This window comes from Macaca thibetana, chromosome 5, assembly GCF_024542745.1.
Source record: "Macaca thibetana thibetana isolate TM-01 chromosome 5, ASM2454274v1, whole genome shotgun sequence".
Taxonomy (NCBI): Eukaryota; Metazoa; Chordata; class Mammalia; order Primates; family Cercopithecidae; genus Macaca; species Macaca thibetana.
In genome coordinates, this window is record NC_065582.1 from 78,393,091 (window position 1) to 78,413,772 (window position 20,682).

The following is a 20,682-nucleotide window of genomic DNA, read 5'->3' on the forward strand; positions in this document are numbered from 1 at the left end:
TATCCGTGACCCAGGGTGAACTTGTTGAATGTAGGTACAGCAGAGGAAATTCTAGACTCTATGAGCGTCTGAGCCTTGTCAAGCGCAAATCCTTCGTGAACACTGGTCAGTGCGTGGCCGTGCCCACCTGCGCGCCGACACTCTCAGCGTGCCTAGTCCACCCGCCTTGACCTCGGGCGCGGTGTCTCGCTAAGCTGGGCCCAGCGTCCCGGCCTTACCCAGCTGACAAGCCTAGCTCGCTTGCTCACGGTTGTGGCCCTCCCACCCTCTCCCACTAGCTCACTCCATTCTTCAGATTTCTCCTCACTCATCCTCTCCCATCCCCACCGCGCCCACCTCCACTCCCGCCCTCTATCGGTCCCTCACTTTCCTCCCGCCGCAGTCCCTCTTTGCTGTGACCTCTTTCCTCAACTCTGCAGGCCTGAAAGAAGGTCACACACGCACGCTCACACCCACACTCCACGCGCCTCGTCCCAAACAAACCCATGCACATTGTCCTTTGTTCCGTCTCTTTGGCCACTTTCCCTGTCGCTTCCTCCCAGCCCGTCCTGATTTGGCTCCCCAGAAGTGCTTTTCTGTCTCCCCGCTGCCCTGGCGCTCCCCCTCTGATTTATTAAGGCTGCCAGGTTGGCGCAGATTCCTTTTTCTTCTCCATCCCATCCTCGCTTCTGGTCCTCCTTTCCAGAGTGGGAGTCCGTGCTCCTGCTCCTCCGTTGGCTCCTAAGTGCCCCGCCCGGTCCCCTCTCCTTTCGCTCTCCCGGCTCCGGCTCCCGACTCTTCGGGCCGCCGGCCTCTGCTTCCCTCCCCTGCCTCGTTTCTCGTCGCCCCTGCTCGCTCCCCCCGGCGCTCGCCGGGGCGCTGTGCTCGCTCCAGTATCGCCAGCCGCGCAGCCGGGCTCGGCCGGCCGCCCGCGCGCCACTGTGCAGTGGAGTTTGGTGGAATCTCTGCTGACGTCACGTCACTCCCCACACGGAGCAGGAGCAGAGGGAAGAGAGAGGGATGAGAGGGAGGGAGGGGAGAGAGAGTGCGAGACCGAGCGAGAAAGCTGGAGAGGAGCAGAAAGAAACTGCCAGTGGCGGCTAGATTTCGGAGGCCCCTGTGCACCCGTGGACTCCTTCGGAACTTGGCACCCTCAGGAGCCCTGCAGTCCTCTCAGGCCCGGCTTTCGGGCGCTTGCCGTGCAGCCGGAGCCTCGGCTCGCTGGAAATCGCCCCGGGAAGCAGTGGGACGCGGAGACAGCAGCTCTCTCCCGGTAGCCGGTAAGTGGAGGCCATCTATCCCGCAGGGATGTGAGATAATGCGAGTCTGGAAATTTGTTCCACTTCGGAGAATCTTCACCGTAGGTGATTTGTGGCTTTTGGGGCTACGTTTCGCCCAAGGTAACGCAGTTGGCAAACAGACCTTGCAAAGCCCTGTTCCTTTCGTCCCCCGACATAGACACTAACAATCTACCGGGTGCTGAAGTCGAGTGGGAAGCCCGACCATGGCTGGCATTTAAAACGAGGTATCTTCCCTTAAATCTCGGTGCCAACACTGCAGGAACAAATCCTCGGGCCAAGGATTAGCATTCGCAAGATAAAGGGCTGGGTACAAAGTTTCAGCTACTGGAAGATTAGCCCCTTTCCCATTGTTATCCATTGGAAAAAAAAAAAGAAAGAAAGAAAGAAAAGAAAAAGATTCCATCTTAACTGGCAGTTAGTCACCTCTCAGGCCCCAGCGAATTACCTGGGAGCCAGGCCTGGATGCCAAGCTTGCACCATTTCTTTGGATTATAACTCCTTTAAATTGATCACCAGTCAACTCCAATCTCGCACTTCAGGAGATACATTTTAAATGGATGCAGAGAACTATTTTCCAACTGGAGATTAAGAAAAAAAAATTCGGTTCTAAACCTCAGAAATATGTTCTTCTTTTCCAGTTTAATCACTTTACTTTCTTAAGCAATTTAGAAATCAAACTATCATAGGGTGCTGTGATTTTTTTTACTCTTTTGTGTGAGTATTGTCTTACTAAACTAAACGGAGAAAACTTTTACTACTATAAATTTAAATATCAGAATTCATACATTCTAAAATATTTTTGTGAAAAATTAATCTGATTTAGAGAAATTTCCTTGCATTCCTTTTAGTCCATCAATCAAAACTAAAGATGCTTTTATCACACAAAATATCATTTTGGCAGAAATCCATCTAAAATTCAAATACCAATAATATCAAGAAAACAAAGCACATAAGCAAAATAAATTGAAGATTTTTGTTGATGTAACATGATCATACAAGATTTCAACAATCAAACTTTCCCTAAAAAATTAAATAGCCATTTCATTTATGGATGTTTTACTTTAACTCAGCAAAATTACACTTCAATTATTTAGGTGCTTTGTTCCTTAAGTTAAGCGTGTTTGTCTTCAAATGTTCCTAAAGCACTTATATTAATTGGTTATAAAGAACGCGTACACATGGTAAAATACGTAACTGAATTGAGCAGTATTTTAATTTCCTTAAATAATTACTTACTACAAATTAATTTACTGGCTAATTTCACAATTTAGTTCATTTAAAACACATGCTCCTGTGCTGTTTATTTTTAAACTTTCCATTAAACATTTTGTTATAGGGTAACAAAGTGAACGAAAAGAGAGGAGCTGTGAAAGGATTTGGGATTATTCGAACTGTATTTTTCCTGCACTTTCATTCTTGCAGCAGTCATCAGAAATTATTTTTAAGCAAATTATTTTATTTCTTAGGGCTTGCCTGCCTGCTTTGCCATGGTTCCACGTCCTCCATTAGCCGTATAGTGCTTTTTGCGTGCTCACAATATAAAACCCAAGTTGGCCCAAACAAGATTCCTTGGCATATACATTCCAACCAGAACATGAACTTTGGGAGTGAGAACTACCTCCCATTAGGAAAAGTCTCCCATCTCAATTTGTAAGATTAGCCATTGAAGCCAGTACCGAAGTCTGGCAGCCAAATTTATCAGAGACGACTTGTCTTGATAGGGCAAGTTTAAGGATCAGCAGGCGGGAGTTGGGGGTCTCTCTTTAAAAAATTATTTTCCCCAGTTATTTAGACTCAGTTCTTCTAGTAGGCCTGGTCATTAAATGAAGCATAAAAATGCAGGTCTCAAGGCTCATTTTGACTGCAAAATAAATCTCCAAGTCACAAGGACATGTAGGAGTGAGCTAAGGAACACGCCTTGACCTTCTTTTCAGTCCTTAGAGTGGAGCTCTGAGTTCTTGAAGATTTGTTTTGTATTGCTTTGTTTGGTCTTCAGCACTGAAGCAGGAGGGAGTGGGGGGAAGAATGTGTAATAATTGACTGACTTTACACCGAGCAACCCAATCTTTTTCTTTTGTATATTTCATTCTTTAAAAAAATAAATAAATAAAAACTATTTGCAGTTACCATCTGCAGTGCTCCGGCTACCAGCTAATAATGCAGCCAGTTCAGACATATAAAAAAAAAAAGATTATCGAAATGATGATGACATGCAAATTTCCTCTGAAATTATCATAAGTAAACATTTGAAGTCTGGACTAATAAAATCCCATCTGTGTTACTTCATATCGAGTTAGTAGAAAGCTGTGATAATGAATTTTGTAATATCTCACGAACAGACATCTCAATCAGGGACTAATCCTGTGATTTTACTGCAGAATCACTAAATCTGGAGCCGCCAAACTGCTACTTCTGGGCCCACGGGCCCACAAGGATCGAATCGGCAGAGTCCCCGCCCGCGTTCTCGCTAGCGGGTGGGGGAACCTCCTGGCGGTCCCCACCCTGAATCCCCACGCCACAGCGCCAGGCGGCCCCGCCTGTAGGCAGCAACCTTGGCCAGAGGCTCCAAGGGACCCGCTCCCTTCAGGAGAGGCCGGGACGCAGGGAAACGCGACTCAGGCCACAGGCAGGCCCACAGCTCCCTGCCCCGCCTCTGTGCCTCCGCCAACCCAACAATGCCTCCTCCCACCCCAATCCCCGCACCCGCGCGAAGTGGGCCCTCCGGTCGCCGGCGTACCCTGGTTAGCGTGGAGAGAGGCAGGCGCTGAGATCGAAGGGGCCTAGGGAGCCCTGGACCTTCTTTTCTTCTGTCTTTAAAGCAACCGCGGCTCTTCTACCCACCCGGTGGAGCCCCTCGAGACCCACCTCTCCCAACTTGCCTGTGGCAAATAAGGGGGAGCGCGTTAAATGCTTGGCTTGCTGCGTTGTGGTTGAAAACGTGAAAAAGATTTGGCTTGCCCGGGAGAGAAAGGGAGAGAACTAGGTAGCAGTTATACCAGAATTCTTTCTCCGTCCTCGTCGGGCAGTAAACCCTCCAAGAACGTTTGCCCTGCTCTCCTCAGTCTCGCTCAGTCCACCCGGTGTCTCTCTCTCTCTGCGATCTTAAATCATACTTTAGGGTAAATAAATGGCCGGGTTAGTATCTCTAGGAGAAAGTGTGGCTAAATATGGAAAAGCGGCTCCTGATGGATGAGAGGCCCGAAGTCTGCTCGCTGCTGGAACAACCTAGGCCAAGAGCCGGTGCATTTCAGAATTACGGAAAGCCGAGGGAAACTGCTGTCTAGGACAGGGGCACGTTGGCTCTGACTTTGTACAAATGTTTGCTGAGCTCCGACTAATGGACAAGCACTGAAGGGTGGTCTTTGCATACAGCTTCCCAAAGAGAAAAGTCCTCTCCACCCACCCACTCCTCCTGCCATCGCGTTCAGATAGGTTCTTAACCCCAGCACCGAGATTCTTGAAAGTAGGTCCACAGCCTCTCCAGCACACTGTGGCTTTAGAGTCCTCTAACCTCTGGGCCCTTTTGCGGCAACTCTGGAGGGAGATCCCCTCTTGATAAAATCTAGATGTCATGGGCCCGAGGCTAGGCTGGAGACACTGCTGCACAGACAGAGACTGTCAGGTCGGAAAAACACGCCCGAAGGCTAGCACACAGTAGGCGCCTAACAGCTAGTGTAACGGGTAGTCCCATCTGAGCCCTGCGCACTCGATGGTCGCCGCTTCTTATAGCCTTCCTTCTCTTCTGTTTTGCAGATAACTGGGAATGGAGACCAACTGCCGCAAACTGGTGTCGGCGTGTGTGCAATTAGGTAAGAGCCCCCTTCTCCTGCCCGGGTCATCGGACGGGAGGCCGCGCCACGTGAGGGCGGCAAGAGGGCACCGGCCCTGCGGTGAGGCCCCAGCGAGGGGGGCTTCCCCGAGGGGCCAGCCTGGGCAGGAAGGAAATCAGAACCAAATCGCCAGTGACCTCTCTCTGTGGCGGGGCGGTGGACAAGGGGGCAGCGGCGCGCTGTATACCGAAGCCCCCCATCCTACTCCTCCCGGCTGGAATCGCGGGCAGCCGGGGAGGCGCAGAGAGAGTACGCCATCCTGCCCTGGGTTGCCAGAGGGTCCGGGGGACGGGGATGCCGTCCGCTCTTTCCTCTAACTGGGTCTTTGCTCTTTGTCCCTCTTTCTCCTCCGGCCTGCTTCGCCCCTCCCCCTCCTCCCGTCCCCGGCTCCTTTCGGCCACGGTCCGGGGCTCCTCTCTCCGCACGTGGGGCGGGCGCGCGCGTGGCCCAGGCGTGCAGCCGGCGGCCGTTGAATGTCTCTTCTCCAAAGACTCCGAAATCAAAAAGGTCGAGTTCACGGACTCTCCTGAGAGCCGAAAAGAGGCAGCCAGCAGCAAGCTCTTCCCGCGGCAGCATCCTGGCGCCAATGGTAAGGCCGGGAGGGAAGCGCAGGCCGCGCGCTGGGCACCCGCCTCTGGGACTCTGGGCCTCGGGCGAAGCGCAAAGAGGCGAGGCCGCCAGACCTGGCGCGCCTGCTGCTTGAATTTAGACACTCGGCCTCTGGGTGGGACGGGAAGCAGCCGTCCCAGGGATGTTAATTCCTTTCCCCAAATTATACTGCACTCCTGAGACCCAACACCTCCCTCTCGTTCTCTCCCTGTGGTCTGATGTCCTCCCACTCTCCAGCAAACCTCGGCGCCTTGGCTGGCGTGGAAAAGTGGTCCAACAGCGACCTCTGTCGCTCGTCATATCCCACTGCGCCCAGCACCACCAGGGCCTACTCAGCCCCTTAGGCTTTCAGCCACGCCCCACCCAGACTTGTGGGTGCGCGGTTTATCGCGGGAGGCAAACACGCGAAACTTGAGTTGGCGAAGGTTTGCTTTGGCTAGTTGAGGGAGGGGAGGCGGGCTGACAATATTCCTGCAGAGCTGGAGGGCAGCCACTGTGCTTAACAGCCCAGGGTAGAATGGAGGTTTGCCCCTGTCGAAGCGAACCTGCCTGAAGTACTGGTTGCCAGACCTTGGGTTTTGGCGATATCGTTGCTTGATTGGCTGGTTTCACTCTTGAGGAGTCGAGGGACATTGCCAGAGGAGGTCTGCAGGCTTAAGTAAAAAGTTAAAAAAGTCTCCAACCTATGCCACAGGCCTTTCCTGAATTGAAACTTGTTCTGTAGGGGTGTGTGTGTGCGTGTGTGTGTGTGTGTGTGTGTGTGTGTGTAAGGGATGGAGGAGGGAAGATGCCTTTCTTTTCAAATACATGGGGGAAAAAAAACCCTCAAATTTACTGTTCCTCTATTTTCCTGGCTCCGTAGTAAATAAGTGCCTAGCCTTAGGAGGCTGTTGACCTTTGATAATGTGAGCAGATAAAGCCCCCCCCCACCACCACCACCACAGCCCTCGGCCTCTAACCCCCTCTTTCCGGATTAAAGTGTAAGAATACAAATGTAATATGGGATGGAGGGGGACGATTTGGGACCCCGGCCAAAAAAACAAATCGTATTACTAAGAAGAAAACAAAGGTCTTGCATTGGAGTTTCCCCGTGAATCTGAGAGAAAATGATCATTTGTTGAAATGGAGCGTCTAAATTGATCTGGTGCTTCACGCCCGGACACTGCACTACATCGCCAGTCGCCCTGCTGGGCCAGTTAAACGCTCACTTGTCCTGGATTAACCCCATGGGGTTAAATGGGGGCAATGCAGAGATAACGTCGTGTGATTTCTGTCATTTAGATTGTGTTAAATTCTTCTTCTGTTTGATAATCGGTAGTAAAAATAAATTATTAGACCGTAGTATGTTTGGGATATGGTTAAAAATCAAGAGCAGCGATGACTTCTGGGGAGAATGCTTTGTGCGGGCTCAGCCCTGGCTCCGGTCAGACTAGAGGATCTCCTCAATCTCACTTCGCGCAGCGCGGGCTTGCAGTCGCCAAGCCGAGGCTGACATTTCTTATTGTGCGGGGAGCCAGAGAGACACAAAATGTCTCCTCCTTCCCCTAGTCCCCACCCCGGGTTTCCTAGACATGGGGAATGCATTCTGAGGACAGGTGGAGAAGCCTACGGTGGGATGGGGTCCTCGTATGTCAGCAGGAAACGGCTAAGAGCCGAGGAGTCTTGCTTGCACCAGTCACAAGCCGGGCAGGCGCCCCAGTCGTTCTCTTTCGGTAACTAGCTAATAAAGAACTAGAAATAATGAATGATTGCTTTCTTAACCATTACTTTGAGGCCCGCACTATTTTAGTGCACGTGAAAGGCTCTTCCACTACACTCAATGTGTCTGTTTTCTACTTTTAGACCGAAAAGAAAAATTGCTGCCCAAACACGTTTAATGCCATTAATTAAGAAAAGGCATGTAATGAGAAGAAATGCTGAAAATCTTGATTTAATTGGCTTTTAAGGAACTAGTAGACAAAACCAAAAAAAAAAAAAAAAAAATCACACATGAATGGGCAAAGTTATAGCACTGCTGAAGGAAAAGTTGACGGAGTACCTATCCTTCCCTGATTATAAGTTAACTTATGGAATATCCAAAGTCCTGGCCACAGACTGCTTGTAAAACAAAAGGATTTATTTCTTGTAGTTTTTTAAGTTTTTCTTTTCTTTTAAAGAGAAAAAAGTTCACAATGACATATGATTTCTTTAAAGGGCCGTGATAGTCTATAACGCTACCCTCTCCGCCTCTGCTCCCCAACCCCCCAAAATACCATGTTCTCGTTAAAGACTAAACATTCTGTATAGGCAGAGTCCACCTCTAAGCCGTCCAGGCTCTGCCTTCCTTCCCAAGTGAGTCCCAGTCTCCTTGATACCCATTGGGCGGATGCCCAGCCTGGATAGAACCCCGAAACGGGGGTAGCACGAGAGCGACTGGAGACCCCTAAAAGCCAGAGGTTTGAGAGGGTGGACGCAGCTAGCAGAAGATGGTGCAGAAGCCAGTTGAGAATGACCCCCTAGAGTAAAGAGGCCTTTCATTGGCTTTTCTTGCTTTGGGGGTCCTGAAAGGTGCCTTCATCTTGTGGAACTCATAAAATGGTCTTTACCTTCAGGAGGAGGACGGATTGACCCTCCCCTGTCACTGGCTCAAAAAGTTTCAGGGCGGCGGCTCTGGGTTCCGTGCTGAAATCGGACTGCGCTGCAGCCCCTTTGGACCTGACGCCTGTTCCCCCGGCCTCCCCCAGGAACACATTGTTAAATAGCTTTGGCCCAGTGGATGGGCTGAAAGTGTTCGACGGAAGTCTCTGGTGTGCACAGACTTCCTCCCTCTGGGAGGTGGGCTCCACGGCCCGTTGTGGCACCTCCAGCCGCGACACACACCTTCACACGCGGCAGCAGCTCGGTCCCAGCCTTCTTCGAAGGACCTGGGTTAACCCTGGCCGCCTCGGCGGCCGCAGACTTCTCTCCGCCGCCCCGCCCCCGCGCCTCTCATTCAATCAGCGAATGTTTGCGGAGCATATACTACGTGGACTCCTAATATACCCCCCTGAAAGCAAATAATCCCGTTTTCCTCGCCGTTATGAAGCGATTTTAATCCTAACACGGACACCAGCGAGATCAACCCAGACCATCTGTAGCAAAACGCAAAATGGTGGTGCGTGGGTTAGTGACCAAAGTCCTGAGCCTTGTCAGAAGGAAGGGGATGTGTAGAGAAAAGGTGGAGAACTCTAACTGTGGCTAGCGCCGAAGGGACAGGTGCTTGCTGAAGGGGGCATGAGGCTTGAGGAAAAAGCAACGAAATAGGGGTAAGGAGAATTTTTACATTTTCTTTCCTCCCCCCGACCTCCGCCATCCCATTCTCCCCTGTCCCTGTCCCCCCGCCCGCCCCCAGGCAAATCTGCAGCTCACTGGAAAGGTGCCCCACCGCTTTGTGGTTTTTCACCACCGGGGGAAATTGTACCAATTGTCCGAAGGTAGTCGGTCCCTGCGGATCCCTACCCGCAAAGGTGGTCTTTACAGGTCGCGTTCCTCGCTGCTGACTCGGTACACAAAGTTTCTTAAGGCTGGTTCGGCAGTTATACAGCACCGCCCGCTGCTAATATATGCAGCAGTTGTTAGAGCGGCTCGGGGGGAAAAGGAAATGTATAACGAAAGCTTATTCGTGAGCAGGAATATACTAATGGAACAATCTGATGTCTTCTTAATCCTATGTAAAAAGCTTTGTCGTCTTCCTAATATTGACTGAATGGGTAATTAATGGCTCTTCATCTAGGCGAATACCCTGTAATCCAAGATAGGCAAAAGACAACAAGCCCAAGGTAGAAGACAAAAGGCCCAACTGCAGCGGCGTTTGCCCGCCTCCTACCCCCCAGGGTCTCTGATTGGGAAAGTTTTCTCTCGGAGGAGAAAAAGGCAGGAGTGGGAGAATATATACCTTCCATTTCGGGGCTAGACTTCACCACAGCACCTGACCACCCTGCTCAGTTTTCTGTTACTCTGTCTTTACACCTCCAGTCCTTCTCCCTGCATTTTTTTTTTTCTTCTTAACTCCTCTAGGATGACCTCCTACCACCACCGCCATTATGGTCCTAATAACCTTTCCCCACAAACCCCACATCTTTCACTTCAGCAACCAATGAGGCCCTTTTCTGATTCAGGAGGAGATTCCTTTCTTTTAGAAACCGATACATACAGTCTTTAAGAGCTAAAGTAGTTGGTAGGGGAGGAAGAAATTAATAGAAAGGGAGAGAGCATACAGAATTGTGTGTGTATGTTAAAGAGAGACCAGGAATGGCAGAGTCAACTTCTTTGTGAGGATCTGACAGGAAGAGTGTCCAAGACTCTACCAGCATGTTTTTAACAGGCTGACATTTTAATTTAAACCTTTAGAAGTAATATATTACTTGGGTTACTACAATGAGGTGGGTTCCTTTTTTTTGTCAGCTGACAGCTTTTAAAATATTATTTCGCTAGGGAAATAAAAGCTTCATCTCAGATTATAGGTGGGTATTTTTGGATTTATGTGATTTATGGTCACCATGACAACTAATGCTGAATGTTAGCTACCAGCATGTCTGGGAGAGAGAAAACAGAAAGAAGGAAGAGCAAAAGAAATCGAAAAGGGAGATGGACATGTGCTGGAGAGGGAAGAAAAGAGAAAAAGAGGAAGGTAGATGAGCATTTAATCCAACTGTTGTTTAAAAAAGTGAGAGGGGACTTCATTTAGCCCCTTGCCACTTCCTTCTTTCCTGACCTGGATAACTATGCTCGATTTCATATTCCACCCTCCTTTCCCCTTCTTCCAACACATGTGCTATACCATTCTCCTTATCTTACTTAGTTTGGCGAGTAGTTGCATTCTGGAGATTCAGTGACGCCTAGGAAAACTCTGACGGTAACATGCAAATGTGAGGAAGCATTAACAGCATGTTCATAGAGTGATTCTAGCAAATGCCCCCTCCTCTAATCTCCCTTCTCTTCCCCAGGCCAGTGTGAGGTGGTAACTCCCACTGCCATCTGAACACTGTTTCCCCAGCTAGTTACCCCAAATCTCAAACGGTTGAGCAGCTAGAGCTGTGGGATGGAAGGATGGGTACCATTTGCAGGGACCCAGAGAGGGTGGCTGTTGCTCAGTATATCTACAGAGTTCCTATTCAGAAAATAACCTTCCCCTTTTGACAAGTCAGAGCTTTTTAAATTCCATTTAGGGAATGGGGAAAAGGGCAGCTACAGTGAAGCTTTTAATTTCTGTGCTATTTGGTTCCGTGGCTATGAGGGGTGGTGGGTAGTGGACGGTTTTCAGCTTGGTTTGTATGCAGAGAAAAGCCAGATAGTGGAGGGGGTAGGGCACTTCTCGGGCAGGGTGCAAGGTCTCCATCTGACCTCTGTGCCTTACCAGGAGCTCACACACTCACGCCTATCACATGGCTCCAAGCTGAGTCCAGGCAGGCCTTGCCCTTGAGCTGGCTTGGGCCAGGCAGGACTCCCACCCCTCTAAGGCCTGACAGCTCAGGGAGATATCTGATTAAGCCATCTTCCTGGTGAACTCTGAAGACAGACTCTTTCCAAAAGTCAGAGATCACTTGGTTGAGTCCCAGGCCAGACCTGGGTCATTGATACGGAGAGTTTGGCAGCACAGCCCATCCACTCACCACCATGGCCACAGGGACTTTGCACAACTAACACTGAAGAGTGTGAAATTAAATAAGACTTTAAGACTGCTAATCAGTGGTAAATACCAGCACAAAACATGGCTGACCCCGTGTCACACATTTCCCTCCTCTAGGGTCTTTCTTTGAAATAATAAGCAAGAAACCCCAATCGAGACAACCCCTGATGTCTCTGAGACTCAAAACCTCACGCCTGCACTGGGCTTTCCTTCTTTGCTCCATGTAAGCCATGCAGCACCTCCAGTTTTCCTACAAGGATCCCACTGATGTTCTCCGTATTGGAAACTTCTGTGTTAGAGGCTGAACTCATAGTAATTTCTAAAACCAATTAAGAAGAACTTAGCCAGAGGTCACAGCAGTGCTATAATCACAAAATGCACAAGATTTCTTGACTTCTGGCCCCTTTCTCATCTATACTGCCTATGCCTGTGCATCCACAAGTCTTATGTACATAAAATCAACCACCACCATGCCACAGAGTTTTCACTGGACAGTGTTTCTTAGTTCCCACCACACACCTCCTTTTCCCCATGCAGACTTATCATGTTGGTGTACTGCCACACAGGGGGCCTGAGAAGAATGTCACCCAATAACCGCTGCTGTGAGTGTGTAAAGTGATTAGGAGATTAGGAGAATGTTGAAACTCCTGCTGGAAAAATGCAAAGAAAACCCTCACTTTGAGTCAGTTGTTTACAGAGCCAGTATGTGTATGTGTGTGTGTATGTGTGTGTGTATGTGTGTGTGTGTGTGTGTGTCTGTATTATAAAATGGATGTGAATATATATACAAATAGATATGGTTTTGCTTTTACTGTAATCTGAATTCTCTAGATAATGGTCTTTATTCACCACTTGACTTCAACAGGTCCACACAAGTTAGGACTCCTTATCTTTTTAGGCATCTAGGCTGCCTGCTGATCCCCAGTGCTTCCAACGTCTCCCACACGTTGGTACTATGAGGAGCGGTCACGTGCCCTAGGGTTTTTCAACCACTTTGGAGGCTGATTGAGGTCCTTCATACATGTATATTTGCCGTGATGAAAGTTCCATCAGTAGAGTGGAGCCACCAGAGCTTAAATCAAAATTCTGTGGGTTTATGAGAGACGGGTTTAGAAATCTATATGGCTCTGTGGAGCTTCTCGGCTTTCTAAAATAAGACATTAACACCCAAGCTTCCAAAAATATTTGCAGCTCTGGGGTTTGGATCTTGAAAAACAAGGAGTGAGGGGCTGTGTATACAAACTACAGTGGAGATTCTTTTCATTCTTTAATGTGATGGAGTCCCTTCATGAAACGAAGCTTTAAAGGGGCATGGTATTGTGGGGACCAGAGCCATTCTGAGGTTTAAAAGAAGAAACTGGAATATGATTAGTAAACACATTGGGCAGAAAAGAGCTGGATTCTTATTGACTTAGTTATAGGTCATTGGCTGGCAGTGCGATGGGAGGAAATATTTACTTTACACATATACTTTATGATCTTGGGGGAATTAGAGGAAATTCAATAAGAAAATGGCTAGAAACATTTAAAACCCTTATTTAAAAGATTTAAGCAAATTAGAGTCTTATCAGATTAAAAACCACTACAAATGTAAGAGCATTGTCTTCAGTGAAATGCTGTGGGGTCTGAGAAGGAGATTCTCCGCCAAATCTCAGGGATAAAATGCGTCATTTAAGCACCAGATAATGAGCAGAATGTAAATTAATTTAACCTTCTTTACCAACAGGCTGCTGGTGTAATGTGTATAATTTAGTGATAAGATTGCAGGACCTAATATAGCTGGATGTATGAGTCTCAGCTAATGCAGACCTGTCACAAGAGGATGTGTTCCACTCTGAGCAGGTGTCTGTATGTGTGGAATGGGGTAAAGTGGAATAAAAGGTTAAAAGCAGAAATGCTGATTTAAATCTTACTATGAAGAAATTCCTCCCTTGCAGCTAAATTACTCTTAAAGTGGGATGGTACTGGTGAAGAAAGATTGAAAAACAGTTCTCATTTGGGTCTTCGGACTACAAGTTTAAAATGGGGAGGAGTTGCAGACAGGGTTTGGGGGTGGACAGGGCAAAGGAGAGACACATAAATTGCAAATATATTTGTAGTCTGCTTCATCCACTTTGTTCCACACTGAATAAGTTTCCCAATCTTGTGAACAAGGACAAGGAGGGAGTGTTTTAAAGATACTTCATGCTGGCATTGCAAATCATTGACTGTAACGTCAAACAAATACACATTCAGAGATGATAACACTAACTCCACAATAAAACAATCGCCAATGCAGAAACCCAGGGAGATTAGTTTGTCCTCTCCAGCTGACCTATGCTGGGGGACAAAAGGACTTTCAAAAATTATTTTGAATACGTTTGGATTTCTTTCTTTAATTTATTTGGAAATTAAATTTACTTGGAAACAGTGCTATAAAGAGTTGATGTCTCTAAAGGTGATTTTTTTTGTTTGTTTTATATAAATAAATAAGGCTTTGCTTTTCCTAGTTGAGAGCTGTTCTAGGCTTTTCGCCCTTAGCCCACACACACCCCTGCTGCTTGCTTGGACTTTAACAGCTCAAGACGGCCTTGAGCTTACTGGGGAAAGAAAAGGACTGTTAAAAATTATCCTTGAAATTGGTTATTTGGCAACATTCTTAATTGTATGGAAATTCATTAAGGCATATTTCATATATAATTAGCTCAACGTTGTTGATTCTACAGGCTTTATGGATTTGAATCTGATTGATAATAAAGTAAACAAGAGAGTCGAATTTAAAGCGTGCCTCTCTCGGGTTAGGACGAGCTTAATACAGTGTACAAGGAATTTGAAAGATCTAGGATATGTGTCTTAATCAACGTTAAGTAGAATGGATAAGCTTTCAGCATTTTGAAAACGCTGGGTTAGTGTTTCTATTCTATTGTGTGTTTTCTGTCTCGGGACTAATAAGCATCACAGAGAACGTGATCTGAGGCGACTTTTTATTCTTGTATAAATCCAGAGTGAACCACCAAACAGTTGTTCGTTTAAAGTCAAGGTAATTTTCTTTTGACGGGTCCATTTGCTTCTCAATTTCTAATTTATTAGCCTGCCTTTTCAGGGCTGTCTTCTTTGCAATTAAAGTCGAGCTTCTTCAGATTAGCGCAGCATTCACTTGACAGGCTGTTTGGAAAATTTAAGATCAGAGAGGTGATTTGTTACTGTTTTTCAAATTTTCTAATTTTAAGTAGCATGTCTCCTTTTTATATGGGGTAGGGGATTGGAAATGGATGTAGTGAGACACAAAGGGGGTTTGTTGATCCTTGTACCTTTCAGCCCTTGAACTTTCCACTCTCTTCTCCCAAGCCTTCGACTCCTAGCCTCATCTCTTCACCTTTGGGTTCGTACTAAAAGCCGGATCGCCTTGGGCTGGACAGGAGCAGAATTCCCGGGAGCGTGCCTCTGTAGACCCAGTGGGCACGGCGAGGCATTAGCCCGGCCCCGCACTGCTGATAGGTGCAGGCAGGACAGTCCCTCCACCGCGTCTCGGGGCGTCCTGATTGGTGCGGAGCCACGTCACTCCCACCCGGAGAAGGGTCTGGGAGGAGGCCGAGGCGGAGAGGGCTGGGGAGGGCCGCGGCGGAGTGACGTCTGGGCACCAGGAAGCCCGCCTCTGGTTTTAAGATGTTAGGCCAACAGGGAAGCGCGGAGCCGCAGATCTGGTCCGTCGCTCGCCTGGGTGCCTGGAGCTGAGCTGCGGCGAGGCCCGGCTTCTGTTCGACCGCCCGAGGGGTGTGCGTGTGCGCGTTGCGGAGGGTGCGCTCCGAGGGCAGCGTCGTTGCTACAGCGGCTGCCGCTGCCGCAGGGGATCTAATATCAGCTACCTGTCCCTGTCACTCTTGACACTTCGCTGTCAGGGCTGCCGCGTGGGGGGTGGGCAGAGCGCGGTCTGCGTTAGCTTTCCTTATTGGAGGGGTTTTTGGGGGAGGGAGGGAGAGAAGAAGGGGGCCTTTGCCCACTCTTATTTCGCTTTGGAGCTTGGAAGCCTGCTCCCTAAAGACTCTCCGAGTGGTGCCCTTCTGCCCACATCCCATGTCTTCGTTTGCCCGCTGACTTTCGGTCTCCGGACTTTTTCGCTTGAGCCTTCCGGAGGAGACGGGGGCAGCTTGGCTTGAGAACTCGGCGGGGGTTGCGTCCCCTGGCTCTGCCCGCAGCGGGGAAACTCCGCGCCTAGAGCGCGACCCGGAGTGGACAGCGGCGGCTACGGGGGCTCGGCGGGGCAGCAGCCCAGGACTGGTAGAGCGGAGCGCTCCCTCGTCCATGAACTGCATGAAAGGCCCGCTTCACTTGGAGCACCGAGCAGCGGGGACCAAGCTGTCGGCCGTCTCCTCATCCTCCTCCTGTCACCATCCCCAGCCGTTAGCCATGGCTTCGGTTCTGGCTCCCGGTCAGCCCCGCTCCCTGGACTCCTCCAAGCACAGACTGGAGGTGCACACCATCTCCGACACCTCCAGCCCGGAGGCCGCAGGTAAGGCGCCGCGCCGCCCTGCAGACATTCCAGCTCAGCTGCCCCGCGCCACCCGCTCCCTCTCGCCCCAAGGAAGTCAGCCCCTCCTGGGGGAGGCGTGGTGGGAGTGGTCGTTCGCCTGGCTCTCCGCAGAACTTCCGGGAGCCGGAATTTTGACTACCCCGCATCCCTTTAGTTCTCCCTCGACCGGCCCACCTCCTCGGGCGCTAACGGCTCGAGCCTTTCTGCAGCCCTCTCTGTTCCTACCCTGGCCTCCCTTCTGTTTCCTGGGTCACAAAAATCCCAGCATCTCGATTCGAGGACCTTCAGAGGCCGCCCCACATCTGTCCCTGTTTTCCTCTCGGCTTTCAGCTCCCGAGGAGCTCCACTCATTAGGAAATTGTCTGAAACCACTCAGAAATGCCCTTCGCGAAGAGGCATTATTTTTTTTCTTCGAAAGGGCCGGCGAACCTGGGTGCCCAACCGAATCCCCACATCTTTTCCTAGCCTTCCCAAACCGCATCGAAATCTGAGCTTTCTGCGAGGGGGGAGGGGGTCTGTAAGCCGCGCGCGTGTGCGAGTCCCAGGAGATTTGGTGTGTCTGCGCAAAGGTGTATAAATATACTTGAAAGCACAGGCTGTAAAAGTGAATGTGCCGCTGCAGTGAGATAAACATGTAAATAAAACGTGCGGCGCTGGGGGAGGGGAGGAGATGGGGCGCGGACACCCACACTCGCGCCTGCACACCCCTCAGGCGCAGAGCTCCTCGCGGCCCGGAGCCGCGGCGCGCACTTCTCCGGCGCCAGGCAGCCCAGTTCTTCCACAGCTTCTGCCGCCGGTCCAGTTGGCGTTTGCGTTGCAGGTGGGCATGCTGACGGGAAACTGTGTGTTTCGTTTTCAGAGAAAGATAAGGGCCAGCAGGGGAAGAATGAGGACGTGGGCGCCGAGGACCCGTCCAAGAAGAAGCGGCAAAGGCGGCAGCGGACTCACTTTACCAGCCAGCAGCTCCAGGAGCTGGAGGCCACTTTCCAGAGGAACCGCTACCCGGACATGTCCACACGCGAAGAAATCGCTGTGTGGACCAACCTTACGGAAGCCCGAGTCCGGGTAGGAGCCAGGACGGAGTCTGGGAGGGATAAGGGGGAGGATGTTGCGGACGTACAGACCAAGTAGACCAGGAGGGAATGTGGGAGGGCGCCGGTGGGGCGCAGCTTTGCAAAGGCAGAAGGCCTCGCGGCGGCCTGGTTGCGAGATTACAGTTCCCTCTCCGAGGCCGACAGGACTGCCGCCCGGGCGCAGGCTCCCGGAGCGGCACCGGCTCACTGCCCCGCCATCCCGCGACCTCACGAGGCGAGCTTCGTGGGCAATCCCCTGCACACGGCATTGTGTTCCTGGCTTGCAATTGCCAGACCAGAGCTAATAAAATCCCTACCAGGCCAAGAGCCGCGAACAGGCTCCAACCTGTGCGCCTTTAACAAGGAAAACCCGCCAGAGACACACAGGAGTTGGCCCTCCCTGGGAAACCTTTGTGCCGGCCCTGTCCCAGCTTTTTCCCTCCTGGATTCGCGCTTCTTACACTTTCTTTACGTTTTTTTCGGTCATTCAGGTCTCTCCCATACACCCTACTTCCTATTTTTGTGATCTCTGGGGGCCAAGTTTTAATACACAACTGCTAGTCCTCTTAGAAGGAGAAAGAAAAAATGAAAAAAGACTTTTCAGCTTGGTTTATTTATCTTATTTCAGGAGTTGAACTCTGGAGATTGAAACTCACACCCCCTCCTCTAAATTATAATCGTAGTTTTGTAAAAAGGGCTTACCTTAACTTTGTAGCAAATGTGTACTTTATGGATTGGCAAAAATGAGCTTAAATAAATTACCCAATAGCAACGTCCTGGTTTATGCTGGTCGGTGGAAGATTCCAAATTTGTTAGGATTCTGGAAGCAGAAAACAGAATCAAGCAAATCAAGCGGCATCCAGAGGCTTTGCTGTTAAAAGAAAAAAAAAAAGTTAAGTGCTCTGGGTAGGAAAAGTAAAGCCCCCAGTTAGAGCAGAGAAAACAAAAAGAAGAAAACAACAATGATAAAAAGAATAAAGACCGAAATGCTTTCCCAAATCAGAGGGAACGAAGACACTCTCTGGGTGGCATTTGTGCAAGGCATGAGGCTATGCTGGTGAATAAAAGGCCGGAAAGAAGTTGAAAATGGTTTTAGTTTAACTGCCCAGAGCCAGAGCTGGGTCCTGGGCGGCGTGGTTTTGAGCAAGGTCAGTCTTTCATTAGCTCACTTGCGCATCAGGGGAACAGGCCTCTCACTCTTCTCGCCTGGGCAAAGTTTAGATGGTCTGGGGTAGAAATGGCAAGTAATTAAAATAAAGACAGAGTCTATGGGTTTTCTGGGATCCTTCGAAAACGCCCTCCCACCCCGCCAGCTATTCCGCAGCTCCACCCTAGTGCTCTGTAGCCGTGGCGCTGAGCTCTCCTTGCAGCTGCCTCTCCTTCCAGGGCGGCTGCTTGTCGAGCCAAGTGGGAGTGAGGCGTGCTTTTTATAGCAGTCGGGTGCAAAGAGGAAGGGGGATAAAAAGGAAATCAAGAATGAAAGGAAAAAGAGAAAAGGATTACGCGGCTGGACCCGGCGGAGATGTGTAATGTGAAACATCACCGGTGTCAGCTCGGAGATCTCAGGCCAGGCCTCGCTCCAATACACAAAAGCCGCCGTCTGGGGCGACGGGCAGGCCTGATGTGGATTGGGAGCGGGGTTGCGGCTGGGCCACCGGACACGGGTGGGGGCCGGCCGTCCTGGGCGGCCGCCTGCAAAGCCAAACGACCGGGCTGGGCCTGGCGCGCGGGCCAGGTTTGTGGTGGGCTTAGGGTAAAGAGGGGACAGAGCGAAAGGAGGGGGAATCTGCAGAACTACTCTTTCCGGGTTCCCAGAGTTTAATATGCCAAGCTCCTGGAGTTAACGAGCTGACGGAGAGTTGGTCTTTTGCTCTTTATTTGGTTGTTTTGCTAGGCGAGAAAGGGTGTCGGCGGCCTAGTCCCTATTAAGGGAGCACGTACCAGGAGGTGGGGGACGACAGTGGAGGTCAGGGAGGGGAGGGAGGAGTTGCGAGGGAGGAAGAGGGTCCTCTAGTGCCCTTCCAGCCCCTTCTCCTCATCCGTGGGTCTGTGGCTTCGGAATGGAAGCAACTTTGCAAGGTGCCCTGAGAAGGGTTGGAAATGCCTGCTGCCCTGCGTTTATTTTACATTAAGTGTTTTTGGGCCTGGAGAAAAGCCTGGCTGAGTGATCAAGCGGTCCGCAGGTCTCCATGCGTTCGGCTGGGGTTTGTGGTGTAGCTCCGAGTCCCAGCTCGCAGGCCAGAGCAGACCAGATCGCCCGCGGTTGGTGGAGACCCGAGCCAGTAACCGAAAGCTGGCCCTAGTAGCTTGGTGTGCAGGGCGGTGCAGTGAAGCGAGGCTAGGGTGTGTGAGTGTGCTAGCGTGTGTGTCGGGGGAGGGCGGGGGTTGGCCTCCGATGGAAGTTTTATTAATCTGCACTGTGGCATCTGTTTGCTCCCTTGCCCCAACCGCTCCCAGGTTTGGTTCAAGAATCGTCGGGCCAAATGGAGAAAGCGGGAGCGCAATCAGCAGGCCGAGCTGTGCAAGAATGGCTTCGGGCCGCAGTTCAATGGGCTCATGCAGCCCTATGATGACATGTACCCAGGCTACTCCTACAACAACTGGGCCGCCAAGGGTCTTACATCCGCCTCCCTATCCACCAAGAGCTTCCCCTTCTTCAACTCTATGAACGTCAACCCCCTGTCATCGCAGAGCATGTTCTCCCCACCCAATTCTATCTCGTCCATGAGCATGTCGTCCAGCATGGTACCCTCAGCAGTGACGGGCGTCCCGGGCTCCAGTCTCAACAGCCTGAATAACTTGAACAACCTGAGCAGCCCGTCGCTGAATTCCGCGGTGCCGACGCCTGCCTGTCCTTACGCGCCGCCGACTCCTCCGTATGTTTATAGGGACACGTGTAACTCGAGCCTGGCCAGCCTGAGACTGAAAGCAAAGCAGCACTCCAGCTTCGGCTACGCCAGCGTGCAGAACCCGGCCTCCAACCTGAGTGCTTGCCAGTACGCAGTGGACCGGCCCGTGTGAGCCGCAGCCACAGCGCCGGGATCCTAGGACCGTGCCGGATGGGGCAACTCCGCCCGTGAAAGACTGGGAATTATGCTAGAAGGTCGTGGGCACTAAAGAAAGGGAGAGAAAGAGAAGCTATATAGAGAAAAGGAAACCACTGAATCAAAGAGAGAGCTCCTTTGATTTCAAAGGGATGTCCTCAGTGTCTGACATCTTTCACTACAAGTATTTCCAACAGTTGCAAGGACACATACACAAACAAATGTTTGACTGGATATGACATTTTAACATTACTATAAGCTTGTTATTTTTTAAGTTTAGCATTGTTAACATTTAAATGACTGAAAGGATGTATATATATCGAAATGTCAAATTAATTTTATAAAAGCAGTTGTTAGTAATATCACAACAGTGTTTTTAAAGGTTAGGCTTTAAAATAAAGCATGTTATACAGAAGCGATTAGGATTTTTCGCTTGCAAGCAAGGGAGTGTATATACTAAATGCCACACTGTATGTTTCTAACATATTATTATTATTATAAAAAATGTGTGAATATCAGTTTTAGAATAGTTTCTCTGGTGGATGCAATGATGTTTCTGAAACTGCTATGTACAACCTACCCTGTGTATAACATTTCGTACAATATTATTGTTTTACTTTTCAGCAAATATGAAAAAAATGTGTTTTATTTCATGGGAGTAAAATATACTGCATACAAATTGGTCTGGA

General features: G+C 49.9%; 1 protein-coding gene across 3 annotated transcripts; it reads left to right on the forward strand.

Moving 5' to 3' along the window:
- Window positions 1–687: 687 nt before the first annotated feature.
- PITX2 (paired like homeodomain 2) lies at window positions 688–20,672 on the forward strand. Of its 3 annotated transcripts, XM_050791035.1 has the most exons (5): window positions 984–1,259; window positions 5,034–5,089; window positions 5,562–5,699; window positions 16,736–16,941; window positions 19,407–20,672. In XM_050791035.1, the coding sequence occupies exons 2-5, from the start codon at window positions 5,044–5,046 to the stop codon at window positions 19,968–19,970; spliced, it is 954 nt and encodes a 317-aa protein (XP_050646992.1). In that variant the 5' UTR covers window positions 984–1,259; window positions 5,034–5,043; the 3' UTR covers window positions 19,971–20,672. The 3 variants fall into 3 exon arrangements, with proteins under 3 accessions (XP_050646993.1, XP_050646992.1, XP_050646991.1); XM_050791036.1 differs by lacking the exon at window positions 5,562–5,699 and having other exon boundaries at window positions 688–1,259; XM_050791034.1 differs by lacking the exons at window positions 984–1,259; window positions 5,034–5,089; window positions 5,562–5,699 and adding an exon at window positions 15,014–15,855.
- Window positions 20,673–20,682: the final 10 nt, after the last annotated feature.

Bases quoted from the DNA above. Each gene is read 5' to 3' on its own strand.
- PITX2 (XM_050791034.1), top strand. From the start codon at position 15,648: ATGAACTGCATGAAAGGCCCGCTTCACTTGGAGCACCGAGCAGCGGGG. The intron at 15,856-16,735 runs GTAAGGCGCCGC...TTTCGTTTTCAG, and splicing joins CTCCAGCCCGGAGGCCGCAG to AGAAAGATAAGGGCCAGCAG. The intron at 16,942-19,406 runs GTAGGAGCCAGG...AACCGCTCCCAG, and splicing joins TTACGGAAGCCCGAGTCCGG to GTTTGGTTCAAGAATCGTCG.